General features: G+C 44.3%; 2 protein-coding genes across 4 annotated transcripts in view; both read right to left on the reverse strand.

The window, feature by feature from the left end:
- On the reverse strand, positions 1–17,802 carry slc5a11 (solute carrier family 5 member 11). 3 transcript variants are annotated; one of them, XM_031814441.1, is made up of 16 exons: positions 17,703–17,802; positions 14,190–14,364; positions 13,324–13,395; positions 12,907–13,011; positions 12,455–12,514; positions 9,762–9,866; positions 9,501–9,606; positions 9,200–9,280; positions 7,705–7,910; positions 7,281–7,416; positions 7,042–7,149; positions 3,785–3,935; positions 3,430–3,598; positions 998–1,213; positions 575–746; positions 1–283 (listed from the first exon to the last, which is right to left on the reverse strand). In XM_031814441.1, exons 2-16 carry the CDS (start codon positions 14,316–14,318, stop codon positions 60–62), a joined length of 2,040 nt encoding a protein of 679 aa, XP_031670301.1. In that variant the 5' UTR covers positions 14,319–14,364; positions 17,703–17,802; the 3' UTR covers positions 1–59. The 3 variants fall into 3 exon arrangements, with proteins under 3 accessions (XP_031670301.1, XP_031670302.1, XP_031670303.1); XM_031814442.1 differs by having other exon boundaries at positions 14,190–14,367; positions 17,703–17,771; XM_031814443.1 differs by lacking the exon at positions 14,190–14,364 and having other exon boundaries at positions 17,703–17,782.
- Positions 17,803–19,262: 1,460 nt separating this feature from the next.
- grid2ipa (glutamate receptor, ionotropic, delta 2 (Grid2) interacting protein, a) overlaps positions 19,263–25,394 on the reverse strand; it is a 47,781-nt gene continuing 41,649 nt past the window's right edge. The window contains 6 exon segments of the mRNA XM_031814364.1: positions 19,263–21,699; positions 21,838–22,002; positions 22,299–22,417; positions 22,622–22,751; positions 22,868–22,957; positions 23,308–23,463. Of these exon segments, the coding sequence (XP_031670224.1) occupies positions 21,616–21,699; positions 21,838–22,002; positions 22,299–22,417; positions 22,622–22,751; positions 22,868–22,957; positions 23,308–23,463 (744 nt within the window). The 3' untranslated portion in view covers positions 19,263–21,615.

Genomic DNA, 25,394 nt, shown 5'->3' on the forward strand with positions numbered 1-25,394 from the left:
CAGCAATGGCCAAGCTCCACCTGTCCCTGCCAATATCATTGGCTGTTGAGAATTCCTCACTAGGCCCAGTAGCCAATGATAAAGACGGCGATGGAGAGGCAGATGATGAGGTTGGCGTCGACCACGTGGCTAAGGCATGGGTCCTCTTCCAGAGAGCTAGCGGGGTCGAGAAGAAGAGGGGGTTGTGGGGCGCTGTCACCCTCCTTTTGCCGCTCCATCCCACACAGCCAGTAGAGGGCGGCCTTCAGCCTGGACTGGCTCCTCACACTGGCTTCTGAGGAGACTGGGGAGAGAGAAGTGTGGGTATATGCGTATGAGCAGTGTTTGACTTGGACTGGAACACACCTGTACTGGCGCCTCAGTTTTGAGTACCGGCATCTTCTAGAATATTGCTGTCTTATTCCTGCACCTAAATATAAACAGTACTGGCACCCAAAATGAGTACTGGCACCTATTTCAAGTCCACTTCAAGCACTGGGATTGTGAGTATTGTATGAATCATGGTCCTTAATATTGTTGAAGCAACTTACCAGTTTTAACCTACTGCTACCTAAAAAGGGACAACACTACCCACCTTTCCTCTGAAGGTGTGTCTCTCCGTTAGCCTTCTCCTGCTCTCTGTCTTCTATCTCCTGCTCGGCACTCTCCTCGGTCTCTGTAGCACTAGTCACAGTCTCTACTGTCTCTAAAGCTCCACTGCTCTTCTCCACCTTATCAAATCTGGTGAACCAGGTGAGGCGGCTGATCTGTTCCGTAGCAACAACAACACAGACACAGCAACGGTTAGTGATAGGCCATATCGTGCTCACATTTATTACACTGTCTATCTCAAGTTTATATTTGATTTAGACAGTACTGTAGATGCAAATTCTTAATTTATCACAGTGTCGTTGAAATCAATAGGTTGATTTGTTCAAATACACAATTGCCATCACAATCACTATCAATATACTGTATTTGAGCTCTGGTTTAGTAGCACTCCCCAGCCTCCCCTCACCTGCTCTGGGCTGGGTTTCTCCGTGGCCAGGCTGACTCCCACCACCACCACCAGGGTGAGCAGAGACAGCACGGTGGAGAAGTAGAGGTAGTGGACATGTTTCACCACATCAGGCCTGCTGTCCTCCTGGTAACACAGTGGTGAGGGATAGATAAAGTCTAGGGCCATCCTCACACCGCCCACCAGTAGGCCCAGGAACAGGCCCCAGAAAGCCCCCTGCAGAACACAAAGGAGGGACATTTCATCTCTTCACTTCACACACCTTCACTTCACACACCTTCACTACACACACCTTCACTTCACACACCTACACTAGACACCTTCACTTCATACACCTTCACTTCATACACCTTCACTTCACACACCTTCACTACACACACCTTCACTTCACACACCTACACTAGACACCTTCACTTCATACACCTTCACTACACACACCTTCACTTCACACACCTACACTAGACACCTTCACTTCACACACCTTCACTACACACACCTTCACTTCACACACCTTCACTACACACACCTTCACTTCACACACCTACACTAGACACCTTCACTTCACACATCTTCACTTCACACACCTTCACTACACACACCTTCACCACAGACACCTTCACTACACATACAGTACCAGTTTGGACACACCTACTCATTCAAGGGTTTTTCTTTCTTTGTACTATTTCTTACATTGTAGAATAATAGTGAAGACAAACTATGAAATAACACATTGAATCATGTAGTAACCAAAAAAGTGTTAAACAAGTCAAAATATATTTGAGATTTGAGATTCTTCAAAGTAGCCACTGCCTTGATGACAGCTTTGCACAATCTTGGCATTCTGTCAAACAGCTTCATGAAGTCACCTGGAATGCATTTCAATTAACAGGTGTGCCTTGTTAAGTTAATTTGTGGAATTTCTTTCCTTAATGCATTTGAGCCAATCAGTTGTGTTGTGACAAGGCAGGGGTGGTATACAGAAGATAACCCTATTTGGTAAAAGACCAAGTCCATATTATGGCAAGAAGAGCTCAAATAAGCAAAGAGAAACGACAGTCCATCATTACATTAAGACATGAAGGTCAGTCAATACGGAACTGTGCAGTCGCAAAAACCATCAAGCTCTAAGATTAAACTGGCTCTCATGAGGACCAACAAAGGAATGGAAGACCCAGAGTTACTTTTGCTGCAGAGGATAAGTTCATTAGTTACCAGCCTCAGAAATTGCAGCCCAAATAAATGCTTCACAGAGTTCAAATAACAGACAGATCTCAACATCAACTGTTCAGAGGAGACTGTGTGAATCAGGCCTTCATGGTCGAATTGCAAAGAAACCAGTACTAAACTACACCAATAATAAGAAGAGACTTGCTTGGGCAAAGAAACATGAGCAATTGACATTCGACCCATGGAAATGTGTCCTTTGGTTTGAGTCCAAATGTTAGATTTTTGGATCCAACCGCAGTGTCTTTGTGAGAGGCAGATTAGTGAACACTAGTGCACACTTAACCAGCATGGCTACCATAATTTGTTTTTCAACAGGACAATGACCCAACACACCTCCAGGCTGTGTAAGGGCTATTTGACCAAGAAGGAGAGCGATGGAGCGCGGCATCATATGACCTGGCCTCCACAATCACCCGACCTCAACCCAATTGAGATTGTTTGGGAAGGTTTGGACCCAAGCAGCCAACAAGTGCTTAGCATATGTGGGAATCTCAAATATAAAATAGATTTGGATTTGTTTCACACTTTTTTGGTTACGACATGATATGTGTTATTTCATAGTTTTGATGTCTTCACTATTATTCTACAATATTGAAATAATGAAAGAAAAACCCTTGAATGAGTAGTTTGTGTCCAAACGTTTGACTAGTACTGTACCTTCACTACAAATCCCTACAGACACCTTCACTACACACAATTTCACTACACACACCTACATACCTTCACTACAGAGACCTTCACTGCACATACCTTCACTACACACATTTTCACTACACAAAACTTCACTACAGACAGCTTCACTACACATACTTTCACTATACATACCTCCACTACAAATAATTTCACTACACACATTTTCACTACACAAATTCACTACACACTACATATACTTTCACTACACACATTTTCACTACACACACTTTCACTACACAAATTCACTACACACTACATATACCTTCACTACACACATTTTCACTACACATACCTTCATTACACATACCATCACTGCACATACTTTCACTACAAATACCTTCACTATACACATTTTCACCAGACACCTTCACTACAAATCTTCACTATAGATCATTTCACTACAGACACATTCACTACACTACAGACGCCTTCACTACAGACACCTTCACTACCTCACATACTGTACTCTGTATTCCCCCCCCCCCCCCCCCCCAACACACACACAAGCACACCTTCTCATTGGTCCTCTTCCAGAAGCATCCAGTCAGGAAGACGATGGAAACAGGGGGCTGGAGATAGGTACTGATGGACTGGATGTAGATGAACAGCTGTCCTCCCTGACTGGCCTGGACCACAGGGATCCAGAGCACTGACACCACCACCAGAACCAGCACAAACATCCTGAGGAGGATAGTGTATGTGTACCTTCGCACGAGTATGTGTATGCATGAGTATGTGTATGCATGAGTATGTGTATGCATGAGTATGTGTATGCATGAGTATGTGTATGCATGAGTATGTGTATGCATGAGTATGAGTATGCATGAGTATGAGTATGCATGAGTATGAGTGCATGTGTATGTATACCTTCCCACGAGCATGAGTTCCCACTCGGTTGCTCGGGGCCGGACATGCCTCCACAGGTCCATGGTGAAGATGGTGCTGGAGCTGTTGAAGATGGAGGTGAGGGAGGACATGAGAGCAGCAATCATCACCGCCATCATCAGACCACGCAGACCTGGAGAGCAAGAGAGAGACAGGAGTATGGAGAGTACACACAGAGAGAGACAGGAGTATGGAGAGTACACACAGAGAGAGAGAGAGAGAGACAGGAGTATGGAGAGTACACAGAGAGAGAGAGACAGGAGTATGGAGAGTACACACAGAGAAAGACAGGAGTATGGAGAGTACAGAGAGAGAGACAGGAGTATGGCGAGTACACAGAGAGAGGGAGAGAGACAGGAGTATGGAGAGTACACAGAGAGAGAGAGAGAGAGAGAGAGAGACAGGAGTATGGAGAGTACACACAGAGAAAGACAGGAGTATGGAGAGTACAGAGAGGGAGAGACAGGAGTATGGAGAGTACACAGAGAGACAGGAGTATGGAGAGTACACACAGAGAGAGACAGGAGTATGGAGAGTACACAGAGGGAGAGGGAGAGAGAGACAGGAGTATGGAGAGTACACAGAGAGAGAGGGAGAGAGAGACAGGAGTATGGAGAGTACACAGAGGGAGAGGGAGAGAGAGAGAGTATGGAGAGTACACAGAGAGAGAGGGAGAGAGAGAGAGTATGGAGAGTACACAGAGGGAGAGGGAGAGAGAGAGAGTATGGAGAGTACACAGAGAGAGAGGGAGAGAGAGACAGGAGTATGGAGAGTACACAGAGGGAGAGGGAGAGAGAGACAGGAGTATGGAGAGTACACAGAGGGAGAGGGAGAGAGAGACAGGAGTATGGAGAGTACAGAGAGGGAGAGAGAGACAGGAGTATGGAGAGTACACACAGAGAGAGGGAGAGAGAGACAGGAGTATGGAGAGTACACAGAGGGAGAGGGAGAGAGAGAGAGTATGGAGAGTACACAGAGGGAGAGGGAGAGAGAGAGAGTATGGAGAGTACACAGAGGGAGAGGGAGAGAGAGAGAGAGTATGGAGAGTACACAGAGAGAGAGGGAGAGAGAGACAGGAGTATGGAGAGTACACAGAGGGAGAGGGAGAGAGAGACAGGAGTATGGAGAGTACACAGAGAGAGAGAGAGAGACAGGAGTATGGAGAGTACACAGAGGGAGAGGGAGAGAGAGACAGGAGTATGGAGAGTACACAGAGGGAGAGGGAGAGAGAGACAGGAGTATGGAGAGTACACAGAGGGAGAGAGACAGGAGTATGGAGAGTGCACAGAGAGAGAGATAGTATGGCGAGTACAGAGAGAGAGAGATAGTATGGAGAGTACAGAGAGAGAGAGAGAGAGACAGGAGTATGGAGAGGGAGAGAGACAGGTGTATGGAGAGTACACAGAGAGAGAGACTGGAGTATGGAGAGTACAGAGAGAGAGAGACAGAAGTATGGAGAGTACACAGAGAGAGAGAGAGAGGAGTATGGAGAGTACACAGAGAGAGAGAGACATGAGTATGGAAAGTACACAGAAAGAGAGAGAGAGTATGGAGAGTACAGAGAGAGAGAGAGTATGGAGAGTACACAGAGAGAGGGAGAGTATGGGGAGTACACACAGAGAGAGAGGAGTATGGAGAGTACACACACACAGAGAGAAAGGAGTATGGAGAGTACACAGAGGGAGAGGGAGAGTATGGAGAGTACAGAGAGAGAGAGAGTATGGAGAGTACACAGAGAGAGGGAGAGAGAGACAGGAGTATGGAGAGTACACAGAGAGACAGGATTATGGAGAGTACACAGAGAGAGAGAGAGAGAGAGAGAGACAGGAGTATGGAGAGTACACAGAGAGACAGGAGTATGGAGAGTACACAGAGAGAGAGAGAGGAGTATGGGGAGTACAGAGAGAGAGAGAGGAGTATGGGGAGTACACACAGAGAGAGAGGAGTATGGAGAGTACACACACACAGAGAGAGAGGAGTATGGAGAGTACACACAGAGAGAGAGAGAGAGACAGGAGTATGGAGAGTACAGAGAGAGAGAGACATGAAGAGTATACACAGAGAGAGAGAGAGAGTGAAAGAGGGAGAATGTGCATGTGTGTATGACATTTCAACGCCATTTTATTTTCCTGTCAAATCGTCAGTTGGCAACCCATCCCTTATGGGATTAATTGACAAATATTTCAATAATTCACTGTGATAATTCACTGATAATTGTTCTCTTCCATTGTTCTCTGCAGTACGCATCGCATGAAGTGTGTATGTGTAATTTTGAAAGAGACAGAAGCCCTGTTTATACCTGCCTCTAACATGCGTCCTTCAATCTGATCTTGTCCTTATATTGTTTGTTTACACTTATAAGATCTGAATACAATCAGATCTCAATGTAACTTTTAATCAGGCTGTGTCACAACCGGCCGTGACCGGGAGTCCCATAGGGCGGTGCACGATTGTCCAGCGTCGTTAGGGGAGGGTTTGGGTGGGGGGCTTTACTTAGTTCATCGTGCTCTAGCGACTCCTTGTGGCCGCCCGGGCGCCTGCAGGCTGACCTCGGTCTTCAGTTGAACAGTATCTCCTCTGACACATTGGTGCGGCTGGCTTCTGGGTTAAGCTGGCAGGTGTTAAGAAGCGTGGTTGGCGGGTCATGTTTAGGAGGACACATGACTCGACCTTCGCCTCTCCGGAGCCCCAAGGGGAGCTGCAGCGATGAGACAAGATCGTAATTGGATAAGATGAAAAGGGGGATAAAATACAAAAACACAGAAGCAGGTCTAGAGAGTGGAAGAAACACACAGCAGGTAAACCGCGGGGTGTTGGGTTGAGCGTGCAGAGAGTGACACAGAGACAGGGAGGCTTTAGTCCACAAAAACATCTTTACTAAGACAGAAAATAAATAGAACAAAGAAAATCACTTAGGTTTTGCTCGGTCCTTCTCTACTGTGGCTTGGTGTCGGTCTCTCCCCCTACTCCCCCGCGTGGTGCCCCCGGGCTCCTTTTATTTGGCCTCCACGGCTGGTTGGCACGTTCCTCTAATTACCTCCACTTAGAGCTGTCTGTGTCAGGGTGCCCAGCTCCCGTATTCCCAGCAGAGGGAGCCAACATCGCCTCACGTACCTCCCCTCTATTATCACCCCCCGGGGTAGACCTCCTGGGATACCACAAGGTGTTTGTGTGTACAGGAAGTGACAAAGACAGATGGAGATATACAACATGTTACAGAGAGAAGAAAAGTTCCTCACCTGAGGGCAGTAGCTTCATGACCAGTTTGGCGTAGGCGATGTCTGAACAGCCCACTGGGTTCCCACACACCTCAGTACAAACCTCAGGGTCACCACACGCCACCTCGTCTAGACGCAACAACAACGCTGCTGTAAATATACTGTCTCTCCTTTGTTTGATAGTGGTATCAGCAGGTTTTACCTAGGTACAGTATCCTCTCTAGAGTTACTGCCAAAGCCTTGCACTTAGGACATTGTACCTGGGTAGAGTATTCTGCTGATCATGCCGGGCAGGACCATCATGAAGAAGGGCAGGATCTTGAGGTAGGCAGCCAGCAGGGAGCCTCCTTTAGCATGGAGCAGGTTCTTAGCAGACAGGGAGCGCTGCACTATCACCTGGATACAACACAACACAGAATCAGTGACTGGAACTGTTGACAGAGCAGCTGAATGTGCCTCCCAAGTATATAGAGCACTTAAACAATCCATCTGTTTTATTATTAAGGTGAATCAAAACTCTCCTGCCAGTGATGCAACAATGCCAATACGGTGATTTACAATTCAAGTTAGATGGTGTTCTAAAGCCTAGTGTTTCCATTCCCCTTTAAGGTGTATCAATTCTGATACCTCAGATCTTCTCCTCTTGGCCATCTAGTGACTGTCCCTAAGCAGTGTCACAGTTACCTGGTCTGAGCACCAGTACCACATGGAGGGTATGGACATGCCCAGGAGAATGCCCGGCCAGGGCAGGTCAGAGGTCACAGGGTCACGGAACAGGTGGAAGGCGTCGTCCCGGGGGATGCCACATGTGGTGTTAGTGTCGCGGACAGAGGGAATGGCCGTAGCATACCCCTCTAGGAGGGCGTTCCAGCCCCCCACCTCAGCGAAACCTCCACAGGAGTAGGGCAGAGTTAGACAGTTAGGCAAACTGTACTGCACTGCCCTGTACTGTACTGTACTGTACTGTACTGCCCTGTACTGTACTGCCCTGTACTGTACTGTACTGTACTGCCCTGTATTGTACTGTACTGCCCTGTACTGTACTGCCCTGTACTGCACTGTACTGTACTGCCCTGTACTGTACTGCCTGTACTGTACTGTACTGCCCTGTACTGTACTGTACTGTACTGCCCTGTACTGTACTGTACTGCCCTGTACTGTAGTGTACTGTACTGCCCTGTACTGTACTGTACTGTACTGCCCTGTACTGTACTGTACTGTACTGCCCTGTACTGTACTGCCCTGTACTGTACTGTACTGTACTGCCCTGTACTGTACTGTACTGCCCTGTACTGTACTGTACTGTACTGCCCTGTACTGTACTGTACTGCCCTGTACTGTAGTGTACTGTACTGTACTGCCCTGTACTGTACTGTACTGCCCTGTACTGCCCTGTATTGTACTGTACTGTACTGCCCTGTACTGTACTGTACTGCCCTGTACTGTAGTGTACTGTACTGTACTGCCCTGTATTGTAGTGTACTGCCCTGTACTGTACTGTACTGCCCTGTACTGTATTGTACTGTACTGTACTGCCCTGTACTGTACTGTACTGCCCTGTACTGTACTGTACTGTACTGTACTGCCCTGTACTGTACTGTACTCTACTGTACTGCCCTGTATTGTACTATACAGAGTGTAAACTATGCAGAGAGTGAAAAACATGAAAATCAATAACTGAGGAAATCTCAAATCTAGTTGGAAAGTTTTTCTGATTAAAGACAAAGTATTTATCTTTGAATCATACACTGAGTATAAAAAACATTAGGAACACCTGCTCTTTCCATGACATAGTCTAACCAGGTGACAGCTAGGATCCATTATTGATGGCACTTAAATCCACCTCAATCAGTGTAGATGGTAATAGGTGTCAGGCGCACTGCTTTGTGTCAAGAACTGCAACGCCGCTGGGTTTTTCACGCTCAACAGTTTCCCGTGTGTATCAAGAATGGTCCACTACCCAAAGGACATCCAGACAACTTGACACAACTGTGGGTAGCATTGGAGTCAACATGGGCCAGCATCCCTGTGGAAAGCTTTCAACACCTTGTAGAGTCCATGCCCCAACGAATTGAGGCTGTTCTAAGGCAACTCAATATTAGGGAGGTGTTCCTAATGTTTTGTATACTCAGTGTATACAGTAGCCACCGATCAACACAGCACCAAAGCAGAGACTTACTGAAGCCCATGAGGGTGAGTGCTCCTATCAACATGATGCCAGTCTGGGCAGCGTCTGTGTACATGACAGCAGCCAGACCACCTGAAACAACACAGCACAACACTGAACAAGGCTGTATGTTTGAACTGGTAGACTTTAGGAAAAATATGATTGTTTTGGAAGAGAGTGAAAGAGAGAAAGGGACATAGAGAGAGAAAATGAGTGCGAGAGAGAGTGTGTGAGAGAGAGAGAGAGAGAGAGAGAGAGTGTGTGAGAGAGAGACAGAGAGAGAAAGAGTGAGAGAGAGAGAATAGCAGGGTACCTGTTACAGTATAGAGAGCAGTGATGAGCAGAAGCACCACCACAGCTACATAGATGTTCCACTGCAGGGCCTGTTGAATAAACACTGCCCCAGCATACATATCCACCTACACACACACACGCAGACACATGCACGCATGATGCACACACAGCAGCGGAGCAAGCGGTTTCAATTCATTCAATAGATTCACGTCCAAAACAATGTTGTATTGAGAAAGTAAATAGCTGATGAGATACATAGAAGTGTTTTGACTTTACTTACCGATATCTTTGTGAAGATGTAAATGAATAAATACAAAATAGCTATGAATAATTGTATTCGCTTCCCCCCGAATCGCTTCTGCAAGTATTCAGGCATGGTTGTCACCTGCATGTTAGGGATACAGAGAGGAAAGTGTTGTGTCACAGTACACAGAGAGAGAAGTGTTGTGTCTCAGTACACAGAGAGGGAAGTGTTGTGTCAGTCCACAGAGAGAGAAGTGTTGTGTCTCAGTACTCAGAGAGAGAAGTGTTGTGTCTCAGTACACAGAGAGAGAAGTGTTGTGTCTCAGTACTCAGAGAGAGAAGTGTTGTGTCTCAGTACACAGAGAGGGAAGTGTTGTGTCTCAGTACACAGAGAGGGAAGTGTTGTGTCTCAGTACACAGAGAGGGAAGTGTTGTGTCAGTACACAGAGAGGGAAGTGTTGTGTCTCAGTACACAGAGAGGGAAGTGTTGTGTCAGTACACAGAGAGAGAAGTGTTGTGTCTCAGTACTCAGAGAGAGAAGTGTTGTGTCTCAGTACTCAGAGAAAGAAGTGTTGTGTCACAGTACACAGAGAGAGAAGTGTTGTGTCTCAGTACACAGAGAGGGAAGTGTTGTGTCAGTACACAGAGAGAGAAGTGTTGTGTCTCAGTACACAGAGAGAGAAGTGTTGTGTCTCAGTACTCAGAGAGAGAAGTGTTGTGTCTCAGTACACAGAGAGGGAAGTGTTGTGTCTCAGTACACAGAGAGGGAAGTGTTGTGTCTCAGTACACAGAGAGAGAAGTGTTGTGTCTCAGTACACAGAGAGGGAAGTGTTGTGTCTCAGTACACAGAGAGGGAAGTGTTGTGTCTCAGTACACAGAGAGGGAAGTGTTGTGTCAGTACACAGAGAGAGAAGTGTTGTGTCTCAGTACTCAGAGAGAGAAGTGTTGTGTCTCAGTACACAGAGAGGGAAGTGTTGTGTCTCAGTACACAGAGAGGGAAGTGTTGTGTCAGTACACAGAGAGAGAAGTGTTGTGTCTCAGAACACAGAGAGGGAAGTGTTGTGTCTCAGTACACAGAGAGGGAAGTGTTGTGTCAGTACACAGAGAGAGAAGTGTTGTGTCTCAGTACTCAGAGAGAGAAGTGTTGTGTCTCAGTACTCAGAGAGAGAGAAGTGTTGTGTCTCAGTACATAGAGAGGGAAGTGTTGTCTCAGTACACAGAGAGAGAAGTGTTGTGTCTCAGTACTCAGAGAGAGAAGTGTTGTGTCTCAGTACATAGAGAGGGAAGTGTTGTGTCTCAGTACACAGAGAGGGAAGTGTTGTGTCTCAGTACACAGAGAGGGAAGTGTTGTGTCAGTACACAGAGAGAGACGTGTTGTGTCTCAGTACTCAGAGAGAGAAGTGTTGTGTCTCAGTACTCAGAGAGAGAAGTGTTGTGTCTCAGTACACAGAGAGGGAAGTGTTGTGTCAGTACACAGAGAGAGACGTGTTGTGTCTCAGTACACAGAGAGGGAAGTGTTGTGTCTCAGTACACAGAGAGGGAAGTGCTGTGTCTCAGTACACAGAGAGGGAAGTGTTGTGTCAGTACACAGAGAGGAAAGTGTTGTGTCTCAGTAAACAGAGAGGGAAGTGTTGTGTCTCAGTACACAGAGAGGGAAGTATTGTGTCTCAGTACACAGAGAGGGAAGTGTTGTGTCTCAGTACACAGAGAGGAAAGTGTTGTGTCTCAGTACACAGAGAGGAAAGTGTTGTGTCTCAGTACACAGAGAGGAAAGTGTTGTGTCTCAGTACACAGAGAGGAAAGTGTTGTGTCTCAGTACACAGAGAGGAAAGTGTTGTGTCAGTACACAGAGAGGAAAGTGTTGTCTCAGTACACAGAGAGGGAAGTGTTGTGTCTCAGTACACAGAGAGGGAAGTGTTGTGTCTCAGTACACAGAGAGGAAAGTGTTGTGTCTCAGTACACAGAGAGGAAAGTGTTGTGTCTCAGTACACAGAGAGGGAAGTGTTGTGTCTCAGTACACAGAGAGGGAAGTGTTGTGTCTCAGTACACAGAGAGGGAAGTGTTGTGTCTCAGTACACAGAGAGGGAAGTGTTGTGTCTCAGTACACAGAGAGGAAAGTGTTGTGTCTCAGTACACAGAGAGGAAAGTGTTGTGTCTCAGTACACAGAGAGGGAAGTGTTGTGTCTCAGTACACAGAGAGGGAAGTGTTGTGTCTCAGTACACAGAGAGGGAAGTGTTGTGTCTCAGTACACAGAGAGGGAAGTGTTGTGTCAGTACACAGAGAGGAAAGTGTTGTGTCTCAGTAAACAGAGAGGGAAGTGTTGTGTCTCAGTACACAGAGAGGGAAGTGTTGTGTCTCAGTACACAGAGAGGAAAGTGTTGTGTCTCAGTACACAGAGGAAGGTGTTGTGTCTCAGTACACAGAGAGGAAAGTGTTGTGTCTCAGTACACAGAGAGGAAGGTGTTGTGTCTCAGTACACAGAGAGGAAGGTGTTGTGTCTCAGTACACAGAGAGGAAAGTGTTGTGCCTCAGTACACAGAGAGGAAAGTGTTGTGTCTCAGTAAACAGAGAGGAATATTCAATAAAACTCCTCGCCTGTAATGAGGTATTTGAGCGCTGAAATACTTGGCTCGATGTTACATATAATTTCAGTAGGCCTACTTGTGGGTTTGTGATATTTCAGTAGTACAGACAGTGGACTGACAGAAAGGTGTGTGTTGACCTCTCACCCCAGAAGCGATATAGATGGGCAGGAAAAGCCAACCCAAGAGCAGCACCATCAGCATCCCCTGCCAACCAGAGACATCGATACTTGTGATTTATGCAAAGCTTAGTATGAAAAAAGTCATATTTTTAAGTTTGCATTAAACCATATGCCCTATCAAAAATCATATGCAGATGTAGGGTCTTAATTATTCCTGTAGCAACAGGAAATATCAATTATTGTGTGGATTGTATGTAATTAATAAACATTTATGTAGAGGTTGATACATTTGTCGTGATGGAAATTCTGAAATTTCTAAGTGGAAATTCCAAACTTCAGAAGCCTTTTTAAACCTAAATTGCCTGCATTGCAGGAACGTTCTCCTGCAACAGGGTGAGCAAATTAAGATCCTGCATCTGTAATAGAGATCCACATCCAGTTTCTAATGAATTATAATGTCCAGATGTATAGTCTTACGTTCCACTCATATGCCACAGCACTGATGCCCGCTGCAGCTCCTGAGCCTGCCAGGCCCATGAAGTGGCCGCTACCCACATTACTGGCAAACAGAGAGGTGCCCACCTGCAGAGAGAGAGTGTCAGAGAGATAAAGAGAGAGAGAATGTGTGAGTGACAATACAACAATGTCTGACTTTAAGGCAACCCCATTGTAAAGTATTCATATCTCCCAATATAAAATCTCACTTCCACCCCAATAACATTACAAGGACTGCTTTGTTTCACCATCTGGTTTGGTCCTGGACTATTCAGAACAAGAGGAATAAATCAACACTGGTTCCTCTTGGCATCAAACATCTGGAATCCATTCAACATACTGAGTGGATGTCATTTGTGTGTCGTTTCCATAGCAACATCTCTGTTTCTTTTCACTAACCGGCCACCAGGACATGCTCTTTCCTGCCAGGAAGTATCCATCCACCGTGCTCCGCTTGGTTTTCCACATGGACTGGAAGGGAAGGACTGACTGTTACACACATTCTCTATTCAGACTTTAATGTGTGCTGAAGGAGAGTGCTGAATTAGTGTACTGGAGGAGTGTACTGAAGGAGTGTACTGAATTAGTGTACTGAAGGAGTGTGCTGAAGGAGTAAAGGAGTGTGCTGAAGTCGTGTACTGAATTAGTGTGCTGAATTAGTGTACTGAAGGAGTGTGCTGAATTAGTGTACTGAAGGAGTAAAGGAGTGTGCTGAAGTAGTGTACTGAAGTAGTGTACTGAAGGAATGTGCTGAATTAGTGTACTGAAGGAGTGTGCTGAAGGAGTAAAGGGGTGTACTGACTTAGTGTACTGAAGGAGTGTGCTGAATTAGTGTACTGAAGGAGTAAATGAGTGTGCTGAAGTAGTGTACTGAAGTAATGTACTGAATTAGTGTGCTGAATTAGTGTACTGAATTAGTGTGCTGAAGGAGTGTGCTGAATTAGTGTACTGAAGGAGTGTGCTGAATTAGTGTACTGAAGGAGTGTGCTGAAGGAGTAAAGGAGTGTACTGAAGTAGAACAACTCTACTTTGAGATTGAGATGCAAGAATATACTGTAGAGCAACAACCAAACAAATCCCAATAGAGCACATGACATGTTTCAGTCAATCTCACCAGAGCTACTGATGTGTCTGGAATAAATCAAATCATTTAGAAATGGAATCCTAATCCCTATATAGTGCACTACTTTTGGCCAGCTACATAGGAATAGGGTTCCATTTTGGATGCCATTAGGGTGCCTTTTCCCATATTTGCTCCTACTTACCCAGAGGCCCACAGCCAGTACAAGGAGGAAGTAGACAACGAGCACCACAATGTCTATGGTGACCAGGGTGGGTACACCTAAACCTGGGGATTGGGAGGGGGGCACGGTGGTCCCCTGAGTGGTAGCCATACTTGGGTCAAAGGTCACTGGAATTCTCAGGGAGTGATTGCGTATTCTGCTGGTGCGGGAAATGTAGTCATTGTTGATTCTAATCACAATAGAGCCTCCAAACAGTCCATTCACTAGATTCACAGAAATACCTTATTTACATAAGTATTCAGACCCTTTGCTATGAGACTCGAAATTGAGCTCAGGTGCATCCTGCTTCCATCGATCATCTTTGAGATGTTTCTACAACTTGATTGGAGTACACCTGTGGTCAATTCAATTGATTGGACATGATTTGGAAAGACACACACTTGTCTATAAAAGGTCCCACAGTTGACAGTGCATGTCAGAGCAAAAACCAAGCCATGAGGTCGAAGGAATTGTCCGTAGAGCTCCCAGACAGGATTGTGTCGAGGCACAGATCTGGGGAAGGGTAACAAAACATTTCTGCAGCACTGAATGTCCCCAAGAACACAGTGGCCTCCATCATTCTTAAATGAAAGAAGTTTGGAACCACCATGACTCTTCCTAGAGCCAAACTGAGCAATCGGGGGAGAAGGGCCTTGGTCAGGTGACCAAGAATCATAGCTTTCACCTTGATTCACCAAAAAGGACAACCATCTCTGCAGCACTCCACCAATCAGGCCTTTATGGTAGAGTGGCCAGAAGGAAGCCACTCCTCAGTAAAAGGCACATGACAGCCCACTTAGAGTTTTCCAAAAGGCACCTGAAGGACTCTCAGACCATGAGAAACAAGATTCTCTGCTCTGATGAAACCAAGATGCAACTCTTTGGCCTGAATGCCAAGCGTCACTTCTCTGGATGAAACCTGGCACCATCCCTACGGTGAAGCATGGGGATGGCAACATCATGCTGTGGTGATGTCTTTCAGTGGCAGGGACTGGGAGACTAGTCAGGATCGAGGGAAAGATGAATGGAGCAAAGTATAGAGAGATCCTTGATGAAAACCTGCTCCAGAGCTCTCAGGACCTCAGACTGGGGTGAAGGTTTACCTTCCAACAGGACAACCCTCAGCACACAGCCAAGACAACACAGGACTGGCTTCAGGACAGGTGTCTGAATGTTCTTGAGTGGCCCAGCCAGAGCTTGGACTTGAATCAGTTCAAACATCTCTGGAGGGACCTGAAAATAGCTGTCACTCCCCATCCAATCTGATAAAGCGTGAGAGGATTGGGAGGAACTCCCCAAATACAGGTGTGCGAAGATTGTAGCTTCATACCTGAGAAGACCCGTTGCTGTAATCGCTGCCAAAAGTGCTTCAACAAAATACTGAGTAAAGGGTCTGAATACTTATGTAAATGTAATATTTCAGTTTATTTTATAATGTTGCAAAAAAAAAAAGTAAAAGCTTTTTTTGCTTTGTCATTATGGGGTATTGTGATGTCATTATGGGGTATTGTGATGTCATTATGGGGTATTGTGATGTCATTATGGGGTATTGTGATGTCATTATGGGGTATTGTGATGTCATTATGGGGTATTGTGTGGACATTGGTGAGGAAAACACATTTCAGAATAAGTCAAGGGGTCTGAATACTTTCCCAAAGCACTGTACACATACATATACAGGTTTTACGCTATATACTCACTGGACCCTGATCGGAGTTTATACATTATCCAGATTTTACGCTATACTCACTGGACCTTGACCGGAGTTTATACATTATTCAGGTTTTACGCTATATACTCACTGGACCCTGACCGGAGTTTATACATTATTCAGGTTTTACGCTATACTCACTGGACCCTGACCGGAGTTTATACATTATTCAGGTTTTACGCTATATACTCACTGGACCCTGACCGGAGTTTATACATTATTCAGGTTTTACGCTATATACTCACTGGACCCTGACCGGAGTTTATACATTATTCAGGTTTTACGCTATACTCACTGGACCCTGACCGGAGTTTATACATTATTCAGGTTTTACGCTATACTCACTGGACCCTGACCGGATTTTATACATTATCCAGGTTTTGCGCTATACTCACTGGACCCTGACCGGAGTTTATACATTATTCAGGTTTTACGCTATACTCACTGGACCCTGACTGGATTTTATACATTATCCAGGTTTTGCGCTATACTCACTGGACCCTGACCGGAGTTTATACATTATCCAGGTTTTACGCTATACTCACTGGACCCTGACCGGATTTTATACATTATCCAGGTTTTACGCTATACTCACTGGACCCTGACCGGAGTTTATACATTATCCAGGTTTTACGCTATACTCACTGGACCCTGACTGGATTTTATACATTATCCAGGTTTTACGCTATACTCACTGGACCCTGACCGGATTTATACATTATCCTCATTCATAGTCTCAATTTGTCGGGGCATGGACTCTACAAGGTGTTGAAAGCGTTCCACAGGGATGCTGGCCCATGTTGACTCCAATGCTTCCCACAGTTGTTTCAAGTTTTCTGGATGTCCTTTGGGTGGTGGACCATTCTTGATACACATGGGAAACTGTTGACACAAGCCGGTGCTACTATACCTCGTTCAAAGGCACTTCAATGTTTTGTCTTGCCCATTCATTCTCTGAATGGCACACACACACAATCCATGTCTCAAGGTTTAAAAGGCCTTATTTAAGTTGTCTCCTCCCTTTCATCTACACTGATTGAAGGGGATTAAACAAGTGACATCAATAAGGGATCACGTTGGATTCACCTGGTCAGTCTGTCATGGAAAGAGCAGGTCAGTACAGGTGCATCAAAGCTGGGACCGAGAGACTGAAGAACAGCTTCTATCTCAAGGCCATCAGACTGCTAAACAGCAAACACTGACTCAGAGAGGCTGCTGCCTACATGGAGACCAGATCCCTGGCCACATTAACAAATGGATCACTAGTCACTTTAAAAATGCCCCTTTAAATAATGCCACTTTAATCATGTTTACATATCCTACATTACTCATATGTATATACTGTATTTTATACCATCTATTGCACCTTGCCTATGCCGCTTGGCCATTGCTCATCCATATATTTATATGTACATATTCTCATTCACCCTTTTAGATTTGTGTGTATTAGGTAGTTGTTGGGGAACAGTTAGATTGCTTGTTAGATATTATTGCACTGTGGGAACTAGAAGCACAAGCATTTTGCTACACTCATTAACATCTGCTAACCATGTGTATGTGACAAATAAAATGAGATTTTTGTATTTAGATTTTGTTCATATTTTGTATAGTCAGTGTATGCTGAGAAGCTCCTCGGTGTAAAGTGTTATCCAGACCAACTAACTACAGTCCATGTTTTAATTCCCTCACACCATTCATATAATATAATATATCCTCACACCAAACATTAACTCAAGGACAATAGTCACCTTGCGTTTAAGTGTACTGAACCCTACAGTACTTACCTGTCAGCTTGTAGTCAGACTCAGGGTTTAATTCCAGTTGGCCGGTCCTATAGCAGTTCGCATGGTGTATGTTGGTCTCCTTTCTGACCAGGGGATCAAACTCCACTGTCTACTTATATAAGACAACACTAGCTGGTTAAAATGTAAACGTTTTATTACCAGTGAAGTGTGTGTGTGTGTGTGTGTGTGTGTGTGTGTGTGTGTGTGTGTGTGTGTGTGTGTGTGTGTGTGTGTGTGTGTGTGTGTGTGTGTGTGTGTGTGTGTGTGTGTGTGTGTGTGTGTGTGTGTGTGTGTGTGTGTGTGTGTGTGTGTGTGTGTGTGTGTGTGTGTGTGTGTGTGTGTGTGTACACTGAACTAGTAAACATACTCATGTACAGATTTTACACTTTGTTCTGCTAAATTATAAGTTTAGTTAGATCTGTCACTACACTGACCACAGCTCTACAGTACTAGCCTTTTGCTCACAATTCCTCATAGCACTCTTATCAATTCCTCATAGCACTCTTGTCAATTTTTCATAGCACTCTTATCAATGCAATAGAGACAACAATCTCACTGATTGATCGCACAGACATTTCCACTACTAAATCACTTGCATATCTCAGGTTGTTAAAAACTGTTGTTGGGTTCTAATTATCAGAATAAGAACTCGATGGACACTATGAAAGCTTAAACCAGGTTTATTCTTCCCAAAGGATCGAACAGCTGAACAGACAAAAACATATTCACACAAGCACTATAACCCTTTCTCTTGCTGAGTCTCCTCCTACACATCTGAACAGCCAGTGCATCTCTGTTGCTAGACAGAACCTTAGTGATATCTGTTCTTCCTCACTTCGTCTGACCTGACCTCTGCCCCAAAGTGCTCACTCCTCCCCAACTCACAGCTGTCATGGTGACTGGTACCAGACGGTGTTCTCTTCTCCTCCATTGGATCCCTGATGGCTAACAATACCATATCCGGACATAATGTTTACATTATGTCCGGATATTATACGTTATACATGACCCTCTCTCCCTCAGTGACATATCCTGACATAATGTAAACGTTTTACATTACCCTCTCTTCCTCAGTGACATATCCTGACATAGTGTAAACGTTATACATGACCCTCTCTCCCTCAGTGACATTTCCTGACATAATGTACATGTTATACATTACCCTCTCTCCCTCAGTGACATATCCTGACCTAATATAAACGTTATACATTACCCTCTCTCCCTCAGTGACATATCCTGACATAATGTAATTGTTATACATTACCCTCTCTCCCTCAGTGACATATCATGACATAATGTAAACGTTATACATTACCCTCTCTCCCTCAGTGACATATCATGACATAATGTAAACGTTATACATTACCCTCTCTCCCTCAGTGACATATCCTGACATAATGTAAACGTTATACATTACCCTCTCTCCTCCAGTGACATATCCTGACATAATGTAAACGTTATACATTACCCTCTCTCCCTCAGTGACATGAATAAGTATATTTCATAAGTCAAGAAATCAGAACCCAACACTGTATTTAGGAAAAAGACAGTAATTCAGGGTAATGTTCTTACACCAGGCTTTTTATTTGTCAGCGTTGGCTGTTACAATACAAAACATAGACTTATCCGAGAGCAACAACCTCCAGAACACATTGCTGAATATGTATAGCTATCCAGACGACAAAGTCAGAAATGAAGATCATACCGTTAGAAAACAAATGATGGCAATAACTTATCGACATGTTCTGAATAACATTATAAGCACGTCTTCTTACATCTGCCTTATTTTATTCATTTAAAATGATCCACATTAGTTGTATTCTAAAGAATGTCCTATTTCTCTCATGTAACGAATGTCTGAAAAGCTGGAGACCAGTGTTGCTTTAATTGAATATGTAAAATGACAAAGATATGTTAAAACAAGGTTTGATGAAGTTAAGTATTAACATCCTATGTCATTAAAGTCCCCATAGTTACTGTTTAAGGGATAGTTCAGCCATATTACAAAATTACATATTGGTTTCCTTACCCTGCAAGCAGTCTATGGGCAAAGTATGACAGCAATCCATACTTTAGTTTAGTTTCCCTGACACTACTAACATTTTAGCATTTGTGGCACAAATCCCATTCAAGTCACAGGACTGATGTTATAATTTTCACGCATCATGTTCATATCATCTATTAAGTGATTATAGATTATTTGAACATAATGCATAAAAAATGCTCATATCGGTCGCATGACTTGAATGGGATTTGAGCCACAAATGCTAAAACATTAGAATGTGGGAACAGTGCCAGGGAACAGTGTCAGGGAACAGTGCCAGGGAACAGTACCAGGGAACAGTGCCAGGGAACAGTGCCAGGGAACAGTGCCAGGGAACAGTGCCAGGGAACAGTGCCAGGGAACAGTACCAGGGAACAGTGCCAGGGAACAGTGCCAGGGAACAGTGCCAGGGAACAGTGCCAGGGAACAGTGCCAGGGAACAGTGCCAGGGAACAGTACCAGGGAACAGTACCAGGGAACAGTGCCAGGGAACAGTGCCAGGGAACAGTGCCAGGGAACAGTACCAGGGAACAGTGCCAGGGAACAGTGCCAGGGAACAGTGCCAGGGAACAGTACCAGGGAACAGTGCCAGGGAACAGTGCCAGGGAACAGTACCAGGGAACAGTGCCAGGGAACAGTGCCAGGGAAACGTAACCAAAGCTTGGATTGCCGTCGTACCTTGGCCATAGACTGCTTACAGGGTAAGGAAACCAAAATGTCATTTTTCTAATTTGTGTGAACTATCCCTTTAAGTAATGTGCTTCAAGAAAGTAGTGTGTCCCCTCATTGAATTCTAGAGGTTAAAGTGAAGGTGCAGTATGCAGAAATGATCATGAAAATGTTACAGATCCTCCTACTGTTCATAATAGAACACTGCCTGTTTACAGCAGGTCAGTATCAACACAATCAGAGACGGAGAGGAACAGATAGTTAACAGCACAAATGTGTTTTCATTTTCACAACATTCCTTTTCTTTAGTAGTAATGAGTATCCACTGGATATCGTACAAGACACACTTCATTCAAAATGAATAACTTGTAAATACATTCAGTGTGGTGGGTGGCTTACAAAAATATGGAACAGGTAAATCATTTAAAAAATGAAATTATTGTAAAGCATTTCATAATTGACTACTTAAATATGTATATCCTGTATTACATATATCATTACAGTTATATTTTAGTGGTACAATATATAATACACATTTAATTCTCAAATCAGACACATTGACACAGACATTCAGTCATCTCTTTTAACTGCTGAAGTATCAAATACATGTTTTTAGCAATAATAGTTTAAATCTGTATGTCTCTCAAAACGATCCAGTATTCTGTTTACCATTGCTGATCATGTTCTGTAGACTTAATCTTTCTAGCCTATAATTGTATCATACATTCATATACAGTATATCAGACAGCTGGGTTCAAATAGTTACTGATGTCCGTCTCTTTCCTATTCCATTTCATGAATCTTTGCATTTCTATAAATGGTATAACATTTTTATTTACAAATATATAAAAAGCAAAACCATTGATCCAGTATAGCTTAATTTGTCTGTTCCAGAGGAACACTCTATAGCCATGAAATATACAGAGTTTGAGGTGTTAAACTAGCTGGACATTCAAACTACACTGTCACGTATTAAAGCCCTGTATGCTCAACTCTGCAGACAACCTAATTCCCACAATATACATTTCTTGAATTACAAAAATTGAAATGCTATGAGTGCGTATGTGTGTGTGTGTGTTTGTGTGTGTGTTTGTGCATGTATGCGGATTTTCGCATGCGCTCCTGTCCGTGTGTGTGTGAGAGAGATAGAGAGTGTGTGTCTGTCTGTCTGCCTGCCAACCCTTCTTCCTGTCTCTCTGATCACCAGGCCAGGGGTGAGGCCAGTCTTGGGCTCCTGGGACTCCTAGGAGGGTTCTCATTGGCCTGGTTCTCACTAAGAGCTCTCTGAAAAACAACCATAAAACATTGTCAGACAAGACAAAAACATGCAGTACCATTACTACTACCGTCTTGATAGCACTTCTTAATAGCACTACATACTTGTCTATTTCAGAGGTCTCTTTCAAACTCTAGGCGGTTCACCTCAAACTTGGCGAGGAACTCAGTGAAAATCCCAAAGAACGACTCTGTGTTGGTGGCTTGGCTGTCCTCTCCGAAGAAGGAGGCTGTCTTGGACCACTCCTCCATGGCCCTCTGCTGCAGCGACTCCAGAGACTGTAGTGCTGGGTGGATGTTCTCCAGGAAGCCCTGCTCATAGGGAAGTCAAGGATACAACAGCCAGAGGTAGGAGCTGCAGTACATATTGGTGGTGGATGGGGTGAGAGACCCCCATGTAAAGGGCTATTTTACAGTATGCATACTCTCACACCTGTGAATATAGAAGCCTGTAATGAATTATGTAATGAATTATGTAATGAATCTCTCTCTCTCTCTCTCTCTCTCTCTCTCTCTCTCTCTCTCTCTCCTCTCTCTCTCTCTCTCTCTCTCTCTCTCTCTCTCTCTCTCTCTCTCTCTCTCTCTCTCTCGTTAGTTGTGAAAGATACACTCATGACTGCAGCGAAGCGGTCATCTGCTGTAGCAGGCATTTTCTGGCAGGCAGATCGGATGTCCTGGATAGTGGTGTGAAGGTCGTTCAGGTCAGATGTGATGGTCCTCTGGTTCACTACAGAGTGAGATGGGAGAGAGAGAGAGAGAAAGAAAGAGAGAGCAGGGGGAAGAACAAAGGTGGAAGAGTGCTTATGGAAAAACAGGATTACATATTTAATCTATTCATTTACACGCAATAGGTAAACATTGCATGTAACACAACATGCTGTACATGAAACACTACACCCGACACACATGAAGAAACTGCTACTCAGTTTACCTTTGGCTGCCAGGGGAACCGTGGTGAGGTCCTTGGCAAAATCCAGGACGTTGGGAAAGTGAAGACACAGTGACTTGACAAGGATGTGCAGAAACGTAGATTTCCCATCCACTGTTTTTGTGGTGCCGAGCTACAAGAAACAGTAGTGCATCAGTAACAGTGTCCGTGGGTTAACAACAGTGAAGTAACAACAGTGAAGTAAATAAATGTCATAGGAATACAGGCCAATATCCATGAGGAGCTTACCTCAGTGAGGAAGTTGATCTTAAACCCGGTGGTTTTGTTGCCGGTCTTAGGCTGACCGTTGTTCAGATAGTTCCCCATCGCCAGCACAAACTAAGGAAACATTTGACACAGTTGGCATATAGCAACATTACCACTTTAAGGCTGAACATTACCCACAATAACACTATATTTTCCACTCAGGGAATAAATCTGAAAGCATCCTGTTCATTGCTGTTTAGGTGTTTGGGCTACTGCCGATCCTTAGCCTTCCTGGTGTATCTGTGGCTCAAGCTAAAACGTTGGTAAAGCCAAACAAATGCATTTCCATTCTCTCCATTCTTAGCACCGAATGAGACTGTTGTTGGTTTTATCTTATCAGAATCATGCTGGCGGGTGACAAGTTGAAGACGTTGCATTGCTCTTCCTAGTGATTGTACATGTCAGAGTGCATAACTGTGTACCTCCAGTATCTTGGCCAGTTTCTTGCTGGTCTTGAGCTCCATGGAGGCGTTGTAGATGCAGTCGTAGCCGCCCCTCATCTCCTCTGTCTTCTCCTGCAGGGTGCTTTTGAAGTGAAGGCTTCTCAGACGAGTCTTGTACTCTGGTACTGACAGCATCTATGACATTATGCACACACACACACGCACATGCACACGCACACGCGCACACACGCAAAGACACACACATGCAAAGACACACAATTACAAACGAGGAAACAGAAAACCAGCAACAACACCTACACATAACCAAACTCCCATTCTATGACTGTGAGCAACCAACAAACCCTACTATTACTACTTCTATTACTACTACTACTTCTGATGCCACTACTATTACTACTTCTATTACTACTACTACTTCTGCTGCCACTACTATTACTACTTCTATTACTACTACTACTTCTGCTGCCACTACTATTACTACTACTTCTATTACTACTACTACTTCTGCTGCCACTACTATTACTACTACTACTTCTGCTGCCACTACTATTACTACTACTTCTATTACTACTTCTATTACTACTACTACTACTGCTGCTGCTATTACTACAACAACATCTACTACAACAACTACTACTAATTATACTACTACTACTACCACTACTACTACTACTATTACTACTACTACCACTACTAATACTAGTACCCAATTTTCATACTTGACTAAAAGTAAAGAATAATAGAAAATAATAGAAGTTAAAGTCTAAAAGTATTTGGTTTTAAATATACTTAAGTATCACAAGTAAATGTCGTTGCTAGTAACACAAATGCTTAGTTTGTAAATGATGAGTGTTGGAAGTGCCGCTGACTATCCGTAAAAAAACAAAAACAAGAAAATGATGCCGTCTGGTTTTTGAAATGTATTTATACTTTAACTTTGAATTTTGAGACTTGAGTATTGATGGATTCTGGGTACTAACTCCTAAACTTTGGATAGGGTTAATTATCAGGTATCCTATTGAAATATTGAGTGCTTAGGTTTAGAGGGTCTACACCAGAAGTTAATGGTTGTCTGTAGGAGGAAGGTATATGGTGTTTGCGATTAAGCTTGGAATGTGTTGAGTGCAGGGAATGTGATCATGTGGCAGGCATTGACAAGGGGAGAGAGCCATGGATTAGTGATGAAGGGGGTCGAGGTCAGGTGAGGTCACGTTAAGAGAGAAAGAAAAGTTTATCAGTAAAGATACAATGTTGGTTCAGATGTGTAGGAGGAGACTCAGCCAATGAGGAAGGGTTAAATATCAGTGCTTGTTCAGATGTGTAGGAGGAGACTCGGACTAGGAGGAAGGGTTAAATATCAGTGCTTGTTCAGATGTGTAGGAGGAGACTCGGACTAGGAGGAAGGGTTAAATATCAGTGCTTGTTCAGATGTGTAGGAGGAGACTCGGACTAGGAGGAAGGGTTAAATATCAGTGCTTGTTCAGATGTGTAGGAGGAGACTCGGACTAGGAGGAAGGGTTAAATATCAGTGCTTGTTCAGATGTGTAGGAGGAGACTCGGACTAGGAGGAAGGGTTAAATATCAGTGCTTGTTCAGATGTGTAGGAGGAGACTCGGACTAGGAGGAAGGGTTAAATATCAGTGCTTGTTCAGATGTGTAGGAGGAGACTCGGACTAGGAGGAAGGGTTAAATATCAGTGCTTGTTCAGATGTGTAGGAGGAGACTCGGACTAGGAGGAAGGGTTAAATATCAGTGCTTGTTCAGATGTGTAGGAGGAGACTCGGACTAGGAGGAAGGGTTAAATATCAGTGCTTGTTCAGATGTGTAGGAGGAGACTCGGACTAGGAGGAAGGGTTAAATATCAGTGCTTGTACAGATGGGTAGGAGGAGACTCAGCCAATGAGGAAGGGTTAAATATCAGTGCTTGTTCAGATGTGTAGGAGGAGACTCGGACTAGGAGGAAGGGTTAAATATCAGTGCTTGTTCAGATGTGTAGGAGGAGACTCGGACTAGGAGGAAGGGTTAAATATCAGTGCTTGTTCAGATGTGTAGGAGGAGACTCGGACTAGGAGGAAGGGTTAAATATCAGTGCTTGTTCAGATGTG

Source organism: Oncorhynchus kisutch, unplaced genomic scaffold (assembly GCF_002021735.2).
Source record: "Oncorhynchus kisutch isolate 150728-3 unplaced genomic scaffold, Okis_V2 Okis06b-Okis10b_hom, whole genome shotgun sequence".
NCBI classification, from domain to species: domain Eukaryota; kingdom Metazoa; phylum Chordata; class Actinopteri; order Salmoniformes; family Salmonidae; genus Oncorhynchus; species Oncorhynchus kisutch.